Genomic DNA, 19,296 nt, shown 5'->3' with positions numbered 1-19,296 from the left:
TAACTAGTTTTAGTGTACGATCCGCCCAAAAAAGTAAATTTTCAAAATGGCGCCCATTTTTTTAGTCTTACCTTGTTCATCTTTTGCATGGAATGCTTGTCGTGCGCGCTGAGGTCTCGAAGCCGCACCAGGGTCTCTCGCAGCCGGGAGTTCTGCTGCTGCAGCTGTCATCTCGTAGCCGGAGACCTTATATCAATGTGTAACGCAATCGGGCCAATAAATGTAAAAAACTAAAATGGCGTCGTTTTATTTCAAAATGGCGTCTGTTTGTCAAGAATCACCTTGTTTATATGCTGAGCAGGCGCCGAGGTCTGTTAAAAGGACGAGGCTTTTTTGGAGCACTCCAAAAATGTCATCATCTTCCTCGCGTTGTCACGGCATTTTTGCCACGGCTCATGGGGTCCGCTTGGCACCTAATCCCAGGAATTGGCGTGGGCACTAGTTTTAGTGTACGATCCGCCCAAAAATGGAAATTTTCAAAATGGCGCCCACTTTTTTATAGTTTTACCTTGTTCATCTTCTGCATGGAATGCTTGTCGTGCGCGCTGAGGTCCCGGAGCCGCACCAGGGTCTCTCGCAGCCGGGAGTTCTGCTGCTGCAGCTGCCGCATCTCGTAGCCGGAGATCTTATATCAATGTGTAACGCAATCGGGCCAATAAATGTAAAAAACTAAAATGGCGTCGTTTTATTTCAAAATGGCGTCTGTTTGTCAAGAATCACCTTGTTTATATGCTGAGCAGGCGCCGAGGTCTGTTAAAAGGACGAGGCTTTTTTGGAGCACCCCAAAAATGTCATCATCTTCCTCGCGTTGTCACGGCATTTTTGCCACGGCTCATGGGGTCCGCTTGGCACCTAATCCCAGGAATTGGCGTGGGCACTAGTTTTAGTGTACGATCCGCCCAAAAATGGAAATTTTCAAAATGGCGCCCACTTTTTTATAGTTTTACCTTGTTCATCTTCTGCATGGAATGCTTGTCGTGCGCGCTGAGGTCCCGGAGCCGCACCAGGGTCTCTCGCAGCCGGGAGTTCTGCTGCTGCAGCAGTCATCTCGTAGCCGGAGACCTTATATACCAATGTGTAACGCAATCGGACCAATAAATGTAAAAAACTAAAATGGCGTCGTTTTATTTCAAAATGGCGTCTGTTTGTTAAGAATCACCTTGTTTATATGCTGAGCAGGCGCCGAGGTCTGTTAAAAGGACGAGGCTTTTTTGGAGCACCCTAAAAATGTCATCATCTTCCTCGCGTTGTCACGGCATTTTTGCCACGGCTCATGGGGTCCGCTTGGCACCTAATCCCACGAATTGGCGTGAGCACTAGTTCTTAACTAGTTTTAGTGTACGATCCGCCCAAAAATGGAAATTTTCAAAATGGCGCCCACTTTTTTATAGTGTTACCTTGTTCATCTTCTGCATGGAATGCTTGTCGTGCGCGCTGAGGTCCCGGAGCCGCACCAGGGTCTCTCGCAGCCGGGAGTTCTGCTGCTGCAGCTGTCATCTCGTAGCCGGAGACCTTATATATCAATGTGTAACGCAATCGGGCCAACAATATAAAAAATTAAAATGGCGTCCACTTTTATTTCAAAATGGCGTCTGTTTGTCAAGAATCACCTTGTTTATATGGTGAGCAGGCGCCGAGGTCTGTTAAAAGGACGAGGCTTTTTTGGAGCACCCCAAAAATGTCATCATCTTCCTCGCGTTGTCACGGCATTCTTGCCACGGCTCATGGGGTCCGCTTGGCACCTAATCCCACGAATTGGCGTGAGCACTAGTTCTTAAGTAGTTTTAGTGTACGATCCGCCCAAAAATGGAAATTTTCAAAATGGCGCCCACTTTTTTATAGTGTTACCTTGTTCATCTTCTGCATGGAATGCTTGTCGTGCGCGCTGAGGTCCCGCAGCCGCACCAGGGTCTCTCGCAGCCGGGAGTTCTGCTGCTGCAGCTGTCATCTCGTAGCCGGAGACCTTATATATCAATGTGTAACGCAATCGGACCAATAAATGTAAAAAACTAAAATGGCGTCGTTTTATTTCAAAATGGCGTCTGTTTGTTAAGAATCACCTTGTTTATATGCTGAGCAGGTGCCGAGGTCTGTTAAAAGGACGAGGCTTTTTTGGAGCACCCCAAAAATGTCATCATCTTCCTCGCGTTGTCACGGCATTTTTGCCACGGCTCATGGGGTCCGCTTGGCACCTAATCCCAGGAATTGGCGTGGGCACTAGTTTTAGTGTACGATCCGCCCAAAAATGGAAATTTTCAAAATGGCGCCCACTTTTTTATAGTTTTACCTTGTTCATCTTCTGCATGGAATGCTTGTCGTGCGCGCTGAGGTCCCGCAGCCGCACCAAGGTCTCTCGCAGCCGAGAGTTCTGCTGCTGCAGCTGCCGCATCTCGTAGCCGGTGGCCGCGCGGTCTTCCGTCGCTGCGTACGGGTGCTCTGGTCAGCGCACACGGTTCCGGTTACGGGTGGACATGCAGCTCCCGCGCGTCGGTCGCGTCAGTGGAAACGGGGCTTTAGGCTCGGTATTTCGTAATAGGGTATTTGACTACTAGTGAAATCAGTTTCTTTTTTCGAACTGCCAAAACGATTTATAGCTACTATGGTATTTATATGAAACACTAGCATGTGACATGTGACATCACTACTAGTCAAATCAGCCGGCCTAGCCAAGCTGACAATCGCTATCGCTTCGACAACGAAACGCTTTGTGTCTATCACTCTTCCATATTAGTGCGACAGTGACAGTTGCGTTTCGATCGCTACGGAGCGTAAACGATTGGCACGTTGGCTACGCGGCCAGTTGTTTTTCGAACTGACAAAACGATTTAGCTAGTATGGAATTTATATGAAACACTAGCATATGACGTCACTATCAAATTACCTAATCTTTATAGTTTTATAGGGATTTTAAAATAGAAGTTGTGTCTAAAAATAACTGCTGTCTACGTTTCTGTAATATTCTGATGATTTATTTCACGCATGGTGTAAAATAATTTATTTTAAATACAATCGAATACCCCATTTGGGATGTTTAGTAAAATGGTTATTGAAGGTTTGTTCAAAGTTCTAGTCAGTCAAAAATAGTTTATTTACGATACAAGTGCGGAAAAGAGGAAATTCGAAACGAGTGGCGATATATTGAAACACGACCGAAGGGAGTGTTTTAAATCGACACGAGTTGCGAATTCCCTATTCGCACGTGTATCGTACAACGTTTTACAGTACATATGCCCCTTTAAATATTTGACATAGCAACGAAAAGTGCTTATTTACGCACTAGTGCGTGAAAATAGGGCCATATGTACTGTAAAGGTATTTTAAATATCTTTGCTTCATAAATGGTGACGGTGACAAAATGCCTGTCTAATATTTTGACCGTCAAAAAAATTGATGACCCATTTCATGAATTAGCTGTAGGTCTCGAAATTTGAAGGGAAATGAAACAAATAAACATATCTTCACTTATACTATTTCTGTTTAGTCGAATTAATATATTACTGGTATTATTTTGATCCGATATTCAATTGTGGCAAGAATAATAGGAATAGGTACAAAAAGATGTAAGAATCAATTAAATATATGAGTAAGTCATGTCAACGGGAGACTGTAAACACAAACAACACAGACACAGAATACATGCAAATAATATTATACACATACACATAGAAAGACCTAACACATTCACATTCGTAAAAAATATTTTTGATTAATCGATCCCATCGTTTTTGGTCATTAGAATGTCGAAATAACATTGAAAATAAAACTAGAGCTTTGATATGTTATTATGTCAATATAGATTATGTAAATGTGGGAAAATAAAGCTTCATATTGACACAGAATAAATAATAGTACTAGGTACAGAAGACTCGCTCTCTAACAAAACGCGTCTGTTACGATCAGCGCAGATATGGCCGCTAGGTGGCACCACGCGCGGCTTATGGCTTTTCCCAAGTGGGGCCGAACGGATGTACTTTTAGCTACCTGTAGCAAAGCGACAAAATTGTGGAGTGAGCCACGCCTGATATTGTCTTTTAAGAAAAAATAAATGTAATAATTCCTAACATATGGAGAGCCAAAAGAAAACCATAGATTTACGCCATAGACCTACTGCGTTTTTTTTAATTAAAAATAAAACCCCGACAATAAGCAGCCCTCTAAACACCCAAAGCAGTGAATGTGTCACGGTCGTGCATAAAATAAAAAATAAAAATATAAATTATGAAACTATATGAGCATAAATATAATACAAAATAAATGATACCTATGTGCGACCCAAAACCAAAAGTTGCGATATATACGTACAACCATAAGCTGCTTAAGTTTTTCTATAAAAAAAATATATATATATACATAATAAAACATAAAATGAAATAAATATAATATTATAATCGTCTACATCTAAAATATTTTTTTAGTGTTGGTATACTTTACAATATAAAAATATAAAGCAATTTGAGCCGTGTACCCCGAACGTTTTTGTAAAACCGTGTGTGCTGCTTTTGTTTACACTCAAAAGCAATTAAAATTAACTCACTTTCATTGCTCTTGAGTGTACAGTCAGCAGCAGAAGTTGCTAAGTGGGCGAGGTGTTCAAAATTACCTTGACACGCTCTTATTCCCTTAACGATAAAGTTGCGTCAAGATCATTTTGAACACTTCGCCACCTTAGCAATTTCTGCTGCTGACTGTCATGGCCGCCAAAATGAGAGTTAAAAATTTAAATTTTCTGGAACTATGAAAAACTAACAGTTATTATTTCATTATTTTTAACTCTCAAGTGGCAAATGAACAAAATTTAAGTATATTATTTAAAAAAATCTTCTATGTAAGTATAGAAAATTACACCCAAAATTTTAAAACTAAATAAGATCTATATTTAAGAAAGCATCTGCAAATAAAACCCGTGCGTAACCGTACCAAAGATACATTGATTGAGTAAGATGTGTAAAATCTAAGACAATTTCGTGATTCGAATTTGACAGGTAAACGATATGGCGCTGTACATTTACAACTTCATACCAGGGATGTTGCGAATATCCGCATCCGCATCCGCAACCGCGGAACTTCCGCATTATTTTCAACATCCGGATCAGCATCCGCATCCGCATAAAATCGATGCGGAGTTTTGCGGATGCGGATGTGGAACAGGTCGGTACAGGAACGTCTTAGCATCGACGTAAGTGACGACTGCTAGGTAATTTAGTCATTAGCCAAAAAATCTATTAGAAATGAGCAGTCAAGCGTGAGTGGGACTTAATGTATGGAACCCTTGGAACGCGAGTCCGACTCGCACTTGGCCGGTTTTTTGAAATAAAAATTACTAAAATGTAATATTTGACGTTTTTTATGTATCTATCTTGACATCCGCATCCGCGGATGTGAGCCTTTAAAAATCCGCATCCGCATCCGCGGATGTCAAAAAATCGGCATCCGCAACATCCCTGCTCTATACATTTTGCGGTAACTCTGATTGTCAAAAGTTGGCGTTTAACAATTCAGTGACCGCAAAACATACGGCGCGGTACAGCGCCATCTATTTTGGATGTTAAAGGGCACGTTATTTTCTTAGATTTTACCTCTCTATTACAATCAGTTCAATTTGACAATATGAAAATAATTTAAAATAATAAAATTACTAACCATTTACGAAATTGTAAAATCTTTAAATTTTCTCACATGATGAGACAGAGCATCATATATTTTACAAGAATAATTTTAAATATAGTTCGTTTTTTTAACATTAGAAAAAAAACTATTTAAATTGAAAACTGCTTTTTTTTAATGAGTAACTATTATTTATGAAAGCAAAAGAATGTAAATCTATCTAATACCTTTAAATGAGCAATTCTTGCATATTTATTTATTTATATGTTCATATGTATATATATTTCGGGGATCTCGGAAACGGCTCTAACGATTTCGATGAAATTTGGTATAGGGGGCGAAAAATCGATCTAGCTAGGTCTTACCTCTGGGAAAACGCTAAATTAATCGTTTATGATTCATAATTGTTACATATTTGCCGTGACTTATTTCTCAAAAGTGTTTTTCAATAAAAAGACACGTCAAAATTGTTTACCTTTTTCTAATGAAAAAAAAAACAAACTACAACAACGTGAAAAGTAAAAAAAACTATATATCCAAAGCAATAAAAGTCCGTGGCCGTGTGCTACAGTGCACATGTGTAGAAACACCCCCTTTACAAGCAAGTGTGCTGTAAAAGAACTCACGGGTGTTCCCCGAAGCCTCCATTTCAGCGCGCATGAGTTGCAGGTCCAAGGTTGCCTCCTCCAACTTCTCGCGGCAGGACTCCAGCTCTAGTTGAAGTGCCTCGGCGCGCTCTGAAAAAAAAAGAATTAAAAAGATTGAAACTTCCTTAGAAACCAATTAAAAATGGAAAAAAATCGGTTTTGGACTTGAACCTACGACCAATGGATCGCTAGCCCAGTGCTCTGCCATCTGAGCTACCAAGACCGTACCCAATACAGCGAATATATTAGCCTCCCTAAGACTAAATGGAAATGCCCCTCCCCCTCTCGTTGCCAAAGGTTACAACAGGACCCTATAACTAAGTCTCCTCCGTCCGTCTGTCTGTCTGTCACCGCTGTATCTCATGAACCGTGATAGCTAGACAGCTGAAAATTTCACAAATGATGTATTTCTGTTGCCGCTATAACAACAAATACTAAAACACCCTAGAACCTTTATGCGGTGCGGTGTAAGAGGAATTTCCTCCCGCGGACGCTCCGGCTGTGGAATGAGCTCCCTTCCGAGGTTTTCCCGAGGGTCTACAGTATGGGGTTCTTCAAAAAAGTAGTGTACATGGTTTAAAAGGTCGGCAACGCGCATGTAACACCTCTGGAGTTGCAGGTGTCCATAGGCTACGGTGACTGCTTTCCATCAGGCGGCCCGTATGTTTGCCACCGATGTGGTATAAAAACAAGTGCGAGTCGGACTCGCGTTCCAAGGGTTCCGTACATTAAGTCCGACTCACGCTTGACTGCACATTTCTAATAGGTTTTCCTTGCCATCTATAGGTAAAGAACTATTTTGTGTATTTTTTCCAAAATTTTAGACCCAGTAGTTTCGGAGATAAGGGGGGGGGGAACGGTCATTTTTTGCCTATTTTTTTGAATAAATGCTAAACTATTAATCCTAAAATTATAAAAAAAAAATTGAGATCCTTACAATGAGCTCTTTCATTTGATATGTAGCACGATATAGTTTGAAAAACTTTTTTTTTTAGCTTTCTCATTTACCCCCCAAAAATTGCCTCCATATTTAATTTTTTTTATATTTACGTTACACGTCCATCTTTGAGTCACAAACTTACATATGTGTACCAAATTTCAACTTAATTGGTCAAGTAGTTTCGGAGAAAATAGGCTGTGACAGACGGACGGACAGACAGACGAGTGATCCTATTAGGTTTCCGTTTTTTCCTTTTGAGGTACGGAGCCCTCGGTGGGCGAGTCCGACTCGCACTTGTAAGGTATATTTCCTACCTTCAGCCATTTCCTTGTCGAGCGCCGCCATCTCGGCCGTCTCGTCGTTGTGGGTGTCCAGGGCCCCCTGGGCCTCGCGAACCTGAACCCTCGGTGGGCGAGGCCGACTCGCGCTTGTAAGGTATATTTCCTACCTTCGGCCATTTCCTTGTCGAGCGCCGCCATCTCGGCCGCCTCCTGCAGCTCGGCCGCCTCGTCGTTGTGGGTGTCCAGGGCCCCCTGGGCCTCGCGAACCTAAACCCTCGGTGGGCGAGGCCGACTCGCACTTGTAAGGTATATTTCCTACCTTCGGCCATTTCCTTGTCGAGCGCCGCCATCTCGGCCGCCTCCTGCAGCTCGGCGGTCTCATCGTTGTGGGTGTCCAGGGCCTCCTGGGCCTCGCGAACCTAAAAACAAACAAACAGTATTTATATAATATAAAGTTTTAAGTCATAATGTATTGTTTGTCATATTATCATTAGTCATAAAACCGAAACCGTTAACTTTTCAGGATTTCCGTAAGGTTATCCTACAGATGGGCATTTTCACTTAACTGTTCACCTTTAACGGCCGCTTAAATGTCAGATCCCATACTAGTGTTGAGTCGCTCACTCGTGAGGCACCTCATTTGTACCACTCATTTTGTTAATTTGTCGCAGTACTTCGTACCGAAAAAATGTCTTACTTCACTCCTCTATTCATTTTACTTGATTCTAAAATTATCTTTCTCCTAAAAGTTCTATTCTTAACCTCCAGAATTGCACTCCAATTAAATGTTACTATTTATTTATTTATAAAGGAAGTGATGAATACATAAATATGTATATACATTAAATATTTTTGTCGCCGTTGGAATTAATGGAATAGTCGACGCTGAAAATATGCTAGTACCTCACCTCATTTGAAGTAAGACATTGTAACACCTCATTTTAGAAAATGAGGTACTCATACAAACTCATTTTAAATTGATGTCCTACCCATCACTATCCCATACATTTTGTCTAACGGCCGATTAGCAATCGTTACAAAACTGACGGTCAATGTCAGATCCCTTAGATTTTGTCAGGAATGTAACAGTTAGAAGTTACTGAAACACGACTTAAGTCGCGCTTTAAGGTGCACAGTCAAGTGAAAATGCTCAGATAGGTTAGGTTAGGTTAGTTTTATTGCAATCCTGAAAAGTGACGCGTTACTGAACCAAATCAATTATGACATGACTTAAAACTATTTGGGAAACAATAGAGACCCCTTTAATCATATCAAACTAAAATAAAGCCTGACCAGGCATATGTATAATCAAGCGCCATGTTGCGGAATTTCACTGGAACTAATTTTTTCATACTATACTGTACTGTCACATATACATGAGAATAGCAGGGCCCTCTTGACAATGATCATATATTAATGGTCAGGCTTTATATAAATATTGATTATCAGACAACTGAGGTCCGTAGACACATCTATAACTTTAATATGGTGTAAAAACTAAAAATCTTTTTAATTACAGCCTCGACTTATTTAAGACCTCACCTCCTGCTTCGCCCTCTGCAGCTGCGCCTGCGACTCCATGATGCGCGCTTTGAACTCGTTGGCCTGCTCTAACTGTAGTCGCACTCGCTCTAACGCGAGAGTTATAAGCTAAAGTGTAACTAAATCGCACAAGCAAGTGTAACTATACTACTATTATAAGCTAAAATTCTTCTAAGATTCTTTTTTTAATTAAAAAAACCTTTATTATTAGGCAACTAAGGCTCAAAGACACTTTAATATGCCTTAAAAGCTTATTTTCTTTGTCATTTCTCCCTCGACTTATTTAAGTCCTCACCTCCTGCTTCGCTCTCTGCAAGTCCCTCTGCAGCTGCGCCTGCGACTCCATGATGCGCGCTTTGAACTCGTTGGCCTGCTCTAACTGTAGTCGCACTCGCTCTAACTCGCGCAGGCGCTCTCGGTCCTCGGCTCGCTTCACGCGGAGGGTTTCGAGTTTTTCCTTTAGGTCTTCGACTTCTGATTTGAGTTGGGTTATCTGAAAACAACAATTATTTAGTATATGACAACTATTTTAATAGGGAGTATTACTGCAATGTTTTGCCGCCAGAGTGCAGCACTAGCGCCTTTCGTGAACCGTAGAGTAACTTATACATACTGTACATTAAACTGTTTTTTTGACAAGTTTTCACAGACAATCAAATATATACCATAGAGTAACTTATACATACTGTGCCTTAAACTGTTTTTTGACAAATTTTCACAGACAATCAAATATATACCATAGAGTAACTTATACATACTGTGCCTTAAACTGTTTTTTGACAAGTTTTCACAGACAATCAAATATGACATTGATACATCAAGGCGGTTTGTTTACAAAGGGCCTACCGGGAAACGCGAAATCGAAACTCTGCTATCTGCCCCTTTATCGCTCGAATATGCAAGAGTGATAGAGAGGTTAGATAACAAAATTTCGACTCTCTCGTTTGCGGTAGACCCTTAGATTGTGTCTTATTGTGGGAGTGGCGTCCTCTACGCAGAGTTTCGCGTAATATTTTTGAAGTGAAAACTTCTTTAGCGGCGCTGGGCACTTTTTGAGGTGGGGAAAAAATGTTAAACCCGAGACAGCGTAAGACGATCACGTGACCGTAAGATTTAGATGGCCACTTATTTAGATGGCATTTAAATCAATAAAGAAAAACTCAATGACATTACATGAAATACTGTTACATTTAATGTCATTGAGTTGTTCTTTATTGATTTAAATGCCATCTAGCGAGTTTCGCTCTAACTGGTATGAATATAACTCGAGTACTAACAGTGATGTGCTTAGGGGTTTCAAGTAATTAACGCTAGATGGCGTTAACCTCAATTATACATAGTGCATTTTGCACTAGTCATTGAGTTTTCACTTCTGCCGGCACTCCCTGAGGGCGACCCGTTGTTTTTTAGGGTTCCGTACCCAAAGGGTAAATACGGGACCCTATTACTAAGACTCCACTGTCCGTCCGTCTGTCCGTCCGTCCGTCCGTCTGTCACCAGGCTGTACCTCACGAACCGTGATAGCTAGACAGTTGAAATTTTCACAGATGATGTATTTCTGTTGCCGCTATAAGAACAAATACTAAAAACAGAATAAAATAAAGATTTAAGTGGGGCTCCCATACAACAAACGTGATTTTTGACCGAAGTTAAGCAACGTCGGGCGGGGTCAGTACTTGGATGGATGACCGTTTTTTTGCTTGTTTTGCTCTATTTTTCGTTGATGGTGCGGAACCCTCCGTGCGCGAGTCCGACTCGCACTTGGCCGGTTTTTTTGTCGTGTTACCTCTTGTTGCGCTTGCAGGTTGGCCAACCGGTCCTCTGCGTGCGGCGTGGGCGCGGGTGACGTCATACTCTGTCCCGGTGTGTACTGTTGCGTAAGAGTCTCCACGAATCCGGTCTGCCAACAGAAAAAGAACATAGCGCCGCTATACTTACCTCGTATCTGCAACACTCATTTGGTGACAAAAACACCCGTATTCCGAATGAAAGTTTAGTTTAGTTATTTAGTTTGATTTGGTAGTTGCAGTTGTATTTAATAATTGTTGATGTATTTTTTTTTTTTTTTGCTTGTATGTAAATTCAATGTTGACGTGTAAAAGTGCCCTTGTGGCCTATTTGCTGAATAAATGTTGAAGTTGAAGTTTAAGTTGAAAGAAAAGCGACATTTCCATCAAATGATTGTTGCAGATATGAGGTTGAGTAAATATAGCGACGATTTATTATATTATATAACCCTTTCTGAACCTCGAACCATAAATCGATAGTCAGAGATTCTTAATCTAGGTATAACCATAGAGAAATATAAGTAAAGAAAGTGTGGTAACTCCATACTCGTACATTAGTTTTCCTACCAAAACGCGAGTTATTTCGTAGTCGACATCTAGCGTCATGTAGCGGATTTATTAGTACCGCTACTTGACAATAGATGTCACGTGTGTCGCGACTGACGAAAAGTGTATTGCACAACAAATTACAACTAATATTACAAGCAGGAATTAAATAAGAGTTCCGATTAATCCGGTTATATTAGCTGAAAATTGTCGAGCATTAGACAAGTAGCAGTACTGATAAATCGGCTACTTGTCGCTAGATGTCGACTACAAAAATAACAAGCGTATTTGTAAGAAAACTGATGTATGGAGTGAGCATTCTATGCTTACTTATTGAACCAACGGAGCGGCAGCTGACTTTCAACAGTGGTTCACTGACCTCGACAAATGAAGCTCGCTTCGCCGCCTGATCCGGCGATGCGGCTCGTTCAGCCGTCGGTGAAGCGTATGACGTCAACGACTGCCGACTGCTCGCCAGTGACGTTCGTGAACTGAAATGTATGAATTATACGATGTAGGGGCGTTCTGGAAAAATGTCGGGTACGTGACTCTATTTTTTAATACTTCTGATAAAGCAACGAAGCTGATATTTGGGCATTTAGATTTAAAGTTGTACCTCCATCTTCACTACATAGTATAAAACAAGGTCGCTTCCCGCTGTCTGTCTGTCCCTATGTATGCTTAGATCTTTAAAACTACGCCTCGGATTTTGATGCGGTTTTTTTAAAATAGAAGTTATTTAAGAGGAAGGTTTATGTATAATTTGTTTACCCGTCTGGAGCCGGGGCGGGTCGCTAGTTTGTGTTAAAGTTGAAAATATATTTCTACTCTATGTCCCCATTTTTATTTGTCCATTGGGTTACGTTTTCAATACAACCTTCTATGACCGCAACAAAACGGACAAACAACAAATTATGAAACTCAGGGGACACTTCTTCTCGTAGGATTAAAAGAGCTCGTGATTTTGATTGGAAAACTCTAACTAAAAACTCCAATATCTTAAATGCGAGTTTGGGGTAAAACTTTAAATACAAATGCCCATTTGGCATGATAACGTTCGATAGGTAACTTAGCTTTAAATTCAAACAGTATATAATACAAATTTCTGCAGATTATTAAGGTAGCTGCCATACGAGTCACGTCCCCGACATCGTAGATCTTTTTGTGGAATGCACCCCCATATAGTTGGAAATGAAGATAAGATAAGTTATAAACTGTAGCCCCATAGCGTATATGGGTGAATCAACTTTTCTAGCACCTCGTTACCTGGGTTACTTTCTCCTGGGTCACTCTTTAAAACTCGATTTCAAGACATTTTACCAAATACGTTAGTTAAAAAGTTAGTTAAAATTGCGTGTGATTAAAACGTGATTTACAAGTTATTTTAGTCCCCTGGCTGACGAGACAGAATAACAACAATAAATAGTTGATCCACCCAAAATAATTGTAAAGAAAAGTAGCATAAATTTTAAGCACTGAAAAGTAACACAGGAAAAGCAAAATAAATAACGATACGTAAGTAAACTGTGCAAACTTATGTATTTCTTAAAATAACTAAATACAAGGTATAAAAAATAATGGCGGTCCGTTTAAGGGCATAATCGATATCGCATTCTGATTAGGAAAAAGTAAGTGTAAGGCCTGAGTGGACGCTCGAGTTGGGCGTGCAGCGGGGCGGGGCGTGCGGCGTGCATGTTAAACAAATGCAAACGTATAGTAGTGGCCTTAGTGCACGCTGCTCAAATCCCTTGGGAGCTCGACGCCACGCTGCACGCCCCGCCGAACGCTCCGCTTCGAGCGTCCACTCAGGCCTTAGACTAAGAAGAACATTTTTAGAGGAAAAAAACAAAACATTTTATCAGAGGTTGATGGCCACTTGTTTCCTACTCAGAAAACGATTCATTTTTATTGAAAACCTAAATTATCCATCAACTACAGCAATAGCTACATTTGTGAAAAATAAAATAGGTAAAATCACAAAGCTATAATTTACATTTGAGGCTGCTACTATGATTAATAGAACGGAATATAGCAAATCGTGTAAGCCAGATACATTTCACAATTGAAATAATATGAAGACAAAAAAAAACAGAATACGAGAGCAACACTAAAAGTTTTTAGTGCTGCTACTTTTTTTCCGGACCACTCCTTACTATAGGTAGGACCTTGGGCCTTAGTGTAAGGCCTGAGTGGACGCTCAAGTTGGGCGTGCAGCGCGGCGGGGCGTGCGGCGTGCATGTTAAACAAATGCAAGCGTATAGGAGCGGCCTTAGTGCACGCTGCTCAAATTACTCCTGACCGCGACGCCACGCTGCACGCCCCGCCGAACGCTCCGCTCCGAGCGTCTACTCAGACCTTACACTTAGGAGGATAGATAATCGAGCAAGCATATACATTGCGTGTACTAGGCGCGCATGGTGCGTAGGTAGCTACTATACTATATTATAGTGACGTCACGTCGTTACCTCGACATCGACAGCGTGCCCTTCGCCGCCGGCGCCGTCTTGCGACGCACCCTTTGTGATAATGTTATGTTATTTGTTAGTTTTAGTAGTATAGTTAGAGTTCATTGACCTCGCTACACCAAAAAGCTTATAATGTGCTGTAGACTCGTGGATACGTGGCACGAATTTGTCTCAAATACTTTTAAAATCAACTATTTCGACGGAGATTTTTTTCCCAAAGCGCCTTCTTTAATAAATTGGCAGTGATGATATTTGATTTAATTTTTGTAGATAGGTCAATGATTACATATTAATGTATTACTAATGTAATTGTAATAAAAATATAGTAAATCGGTAACTCATTTTTTCTAAATATGTACTATATTTTTAAACTGTTTATAAAATATCATTAATACGGAATTAATTACATAGGTTAAAAATAATTATCTAACACGAACACAGGAGTATTACAAAAACAAAATAAAATCTTTTAGCCAATGTCATTGCAAAAATCTTAGACACAGGGATACGTAGACGAGTACAGTCGCCATCAGGTATATCGGAGCGGCCAAGATGTTCACAATATCTGACCACGCACTCTAACACCCTGAAATTAGAGGCGTGTTCAGATACTCGTATTAGCCGCTCCGATATATCTGATTAGACAGCCGCCAATTAGACAGCTGAATCAGGCGCTATACGGCGTCATACGTTTTGTGGTAACTAGATTGTAAAACCTTATCACTTGACAACCTAGTTGCTGTATAATGTACGGTCGCCGTACAGCGCCAACTAGTTCAACTATCAAATATACGGCTACTTTATTTTTCACACTGTGTGTCGTATTGTTCATTATGTTGTAACTGTATATAATCAATGAAAAATTTGCTAAAAATAACAAAAATTGTGATGAACATTTAAGTGTGCAGTAAAATTATTTACAAAACATAAAGAAAACTTGATACCAAGGAAAAAGGACAACAACATGCGTCTAAAAGAGAACGAATTAATGAAGATAGAAAACTATCTGGATGTCCAAATTATTTTATTCGAATTTTTTAAATATGGGTGCACAAATCATCTCAAAAATATGTCTACACCCATATTTTTACACTTGACTGTACAATATTAGTACAAAAACAGGAATGGTGGGTAGTTAACTGGCAAGTTGCGTAAAATATTATTATTTGAAATCGGTTTAAAAATTAAACCGGTATCCAAGCTTAGTAATTGGAAACACTATCATTCAATATAGTCACAAACTAAAATATGTTGCATAACTATTAACATAAAGTGCATAAAATGTCGATTTTATCGTTTACACAACACTTTCTTACATATGTCGTGCATAATTATTTTCCATCGTATTTTCATGGAAACGTACGATCGTGTCTTGCTATTTCAGTCGGTCTCGGCACAAAAAGTACTGAGGTTCACTGAAGTAGCATGACAAATACGAAAGTTTCCGAGAAAATACGATGGAAAACAAATACATCTGTACCTACTTATTGCAACCTAATTTGGACAACACATGACAGTTTTCTATTGGCCGAGCGTATGTAAAAACAGTTAAAATATGAAATAAACATCGCAGGCATATTAAAGTAGGAAACACTGAAACACGTAAAGAGTTGGTGGCATACAAACACTCGGCTCTACTTTTATTTCATATTTATGGGATAAGATCGTCATAGACACGCAAAATACTAATTCATCTTATACAACGCGTTGGTCAAACCAATTTGTCAGTCAGTAAGAACCAGGAAAACTATACTCATCCTTTTCTTTTGGGTGCTAGTACTAGTGTAAGACAAAGATAGTATGATTCTCTCTGTCTATGTTTGAAATGAGACAGTCATTAGACAAACTAAAGATTTGAACAGTGTATTCCTGGTCATATTTAAAAATTAAATGTCCTATTAACTTTTCTGGTATTCGCCTAGTTTAGAAATTAATACCAATTTAAAAAAAAATTGGTACTTAGTGCAAAACGCCTTTTTGATGGCGATCTTGCCACTATGGGGCCTAGTCTAAATATCCTTATTGACTAGGGTTGCCAACCGTACTATATTATTTAGTATTGTACTATATTTTGGCTCTCTGTACTATATACTTTTGGAAAAATATATAGTACGCTAAAATACTATATATCCGATTAAACGTATATTACACTTATGTTTAGTATTTTATCTAAAAGTACTATATTTTTTGAAATGTACTATATTTTTGATGCCTTATTCTGGAAAATACTATATTCCACCAAAAAATAGTTGGCAACCCTATTATTGACAGATATCAAGAAGTGACAAGTAACATTTTGCAAAAGCGGCCTCACTCTAGCACCTTCACAATAAAGACGTGTTCAGATATTTGTGAGCGCCTTGGCCGCTCCGATATATCTGATGGCGACTGTACAAAGAAGATGGTTTGACTTTTCAGTAAGTAGTATATAAAGACCGTATTATGACGACCTCACCCCACTAGACACCGCAACCTTGTGCACTAAGCTACATCAGTGCTATGGATACAGTGATTACTCACGTGGTGGGTCTAGAGCGCTGGGCCACTGTGATACTAGCGAAGAAAACACACGGTTAGAACCCACACTACTATTACTAGCTACTAATGAAGATTTTACAACTAAAATAATTAGTTTTCACCACAGACAAGACATCCTCCAGACTGAGCATAGTAGCGCTACCCCCTCTGCCACAAATATACGGTAGTTTTACTCCATCTTCGAGTCAAAGTGTCTTTGTGTGACGTCCGTTTCTTTGAACGGACCAATCACGGCACGGGACTCGCTCACCTCGTCCCCCGCACCCCAGTATTTTTGGCAGCATCGGTTTCATTATAATTGCTCTAAACTCCGTCTAGAGGATTCCTAGTCTATGGTTTTCACACTTCCAAATTCCGTTCTGATAAAGTGGGTTTTGAGACAATCTTACGAGCATAGAGAAAAAAATACATAGATTGCTCACTCCATACATTAGTTTTGGTACCATAAAGACTATTATTTTCAGTGTCGACATCTAGCATCGAGTAGCGGAATTATCAGAATGTGCTACTTGACAATAGATTTAGCACCGACCGGAAAGTCTAATGCTCAACAACATAAGACTTTCCGGTCGGTGCTACATCTATTGTCAAGTAGCAGTACTGATAATTCCGCTACTCGATGCTAGACATCGACACTGAAAATAATAGTCTTTTTGGTATCAAAACTGATGTATGGAGTGAGTACTCTATGTCTTCTTAATTCTCTTTGACTTTACACATCAACAATCTTTTTTTTTCATTCAAGTTTCAAGTAATTAGTGAGGTGATCTCGAAATCCACTTGGTCAGATCGGTTCATATTTGAAATGGATAGAAAAACGACACTAGGCAGATCTACACAGACGACAAGAATCTGCCGCACGAAGCAACTCGGTCTGTGTAGATGTGCCTTATAAGGCTCCCATGACACACCAGTAAAATGACAGTTACAGAACTACTAACTACTAGATGTACTTAAATTTTATTCCAGCCCTAAAAAGTACCTAGTTAACTTTAAAAATACTTCCGTGCCACATACAACTTTATTTTATTAAATCGTGTGCTACTGAACAAATCCTAGCCCTAAAATTCTCTAATTCTACATCTCTATGGTTCTTCAATTTAAATAGCCATTCTTCAAAACAGTAAACTTAAACATCATGTATTAAGTTAATTACCAAAACTAGATGTACAGACCATAATTTGAGACGTTCTATATCTATTAATGTGGTATTCAATCTGTGATGATCCTATATCAAATAATGTGGTATTAATTAGGTTAGGACCTATTTAGAGTCCAACCACGCTAAGTTTTCACGCCAAGCGCAATCAAATATAGCGCTCTCATATATTATCACTGTCGACTACTGTCAAGTCAGTGCAAACTTAGCAAAGGCCGGACTTTAATATTTATTCATAATTTTGGCTCTGGCAACTTTTAATGTAGCTAATTTCATGGCATCTGGCAACACTAGCAACACAATAGAAGAAGTACACTTGCTTGTAGTGAATGTATATTGTGTACCATTTTGTGTTTTGCTCCGGGCTTGGAGTGGCCGCTGGGCGCGGGCTGAGCGGTAATAGTTATTTGTTATACAAGGGGGCAAAGTTGTTGTTTAACCTCTCCTGCTAATATTGATACCCGAGCAAGCGAAACTTTCGAGAAATGGAATCTTGGCTGTTGCGAGGGTTCACGCCACGAGGGTTAAACAAATTTTGCCACATAGTGAACTACAAAATTTTCCACACACTAACACAAGGAAAATACTAACTGTAAAATATCAAACAAAATCATTCAATTCAATTCAATATCATTCTAAAATCATCATTTTAAAGTCAATTCTACCGGCAAACATAAGAAAACAACTCAAAATTTGCATTTGATTACTTTGCCTCGCATGTGAATAAAATGCAACCTTATCAGTTTTTGAATAATCAAGAGAGCCTTTACCAGCTGGTGTGGTGAAAAGTAACTTAGTCAAGGCCGACGTAACATATCTCGTTGGCTTTTCTTTACCAACCTTAGTGCGAACACAAGTTTGTAGGAAACTAGAAGATCTAATACAAACTATACCAAGTACCCCTCTAAAACACTCATGCTCAGGCTGCCCAAATGTGCCCGAATGGGGTTGGCAACTGTCAAAGGTTTGCATAGATGGCGCCATCATAGCTTGCCCCTTTTTCTATGAGATTTGGCTTAAAAACATGGCACACAACAGACATGGCATTAAAATACAAAAAGTTGACACAATTCTAGGGATTGACAGGGCAAGCTATGATGGCGCCATCTGCTAAATACTTCGACCGGCCAACCCCATTAGTGGCAATTTATAGCAAATGTAATGTTTTCATTATCTTAGGATGATAATATTTGAAAATAGTTGACAATTACTTAATTTTGCTGGACACACTTGAGTACCTAGAAATTAGAAGTTTCTTGCTACGCACCGCACTGCTAAATAAATAAGGATATTTTTATTAATGTTACAATACATAAGAAATCTTTCCCAAGTGATAGTCATATTCATATCTAATAATACCTACTTAATACTATGAAAATTCCTACGTTCTACGTGTAACCTCCAGTCAGGGTTTGAAATTATAGTCTTTGATAATAATCGCGATAATTATCGGATAATTATCCCAGATATATTTATAGATGGTGCTATATTTATTTCCTGTGAATTCTTTGATATAATTCGTTTTTTTTAGCATTAGAAAGAAGGTAAGCGATTTTGACATGTCTTAATTGAAAAACGCTTTTAAAAAATCAGTAACTTATACTTCTGAAAGCAGAAGAATATAAATGATCGTATTAGATTCATAATAGTTACATATTTGCCGTGACTTATTTTTGAAACATGTTTTTCAATTAAAAGACACATCAAGATTGTTTACCTTTTTTCTAATGCTAAAAAACGAACTATAGTATAAAATAATTTGGGCGCTTATCACTATTTTTTATAAA

The 19,296-nt window shown here is 39.4% G+C and overlaps 1 protein-coding gene across 1 annotated transcript in view; it reads right to left on the bottom strand.

Moving 5' to 3' along the window:
- LOC134659549 (dynactin subunit 1) overlaps window positions 1-19,296 on the bottom strand; it is a 49,599-nt gene that overhangs the window by 27,435 nt on the left and 2,868 nt on the right. Inside the window, exons 3-10 of the mRNA XM_063515214.1 lie at window positions 16,333-16,365; window positions 13,813-13,863; window positions 11,727-11,838; window positions 10,801-10,914; window positions 9,310-9,507; window positions 7,792-7,891; window positions 6,231-6,341; window positions 2,288-2,436 (exon numbers count right to left, since the gene is read on the bottom strand). Coding sequence (XP_063371284.1) covers window positions 2,288-2,436; window positions 6,231-6,341; window positions 7,792-7,891; window positions 9,310-9,507; window positions 10,801-10,914; window positions 11,727-11,838; window positions 13,813-13,863; window positions 16,333-16,365 — 868 coding nt within the window. The remainder of the gene's footprint in view (window positions 1-2,287; window positions 2,437-6,230; window positions 6,342-7,791; window positions 7,892-9,309; window positions 9,508-10,800; window positions 10,915-11,726; window positions 11,839-13,812; window positions 13,864-16,332; window positions 16,366-19,296) is intronic.

This window comes from Cydia amplana, chromosome 25, assembly GCF_948474715.1.
Source record: "Cydia amplana chromosome 25, ilCydAmpl1.1, whole genome shotgun sequence".
In the NCBI taxonomy this organism is placed as follows: domain Eukaryota; kingdom Metazoa; phylum Arthropoda; class Insecta; order Lepidoptera; family Tortricidae; genus Cydia; species Cydia amplana.
Note: the sequence above shows the minus strand (reverse complement) of the source record. Positions and strands in the feature narration are given on the sequence as shown.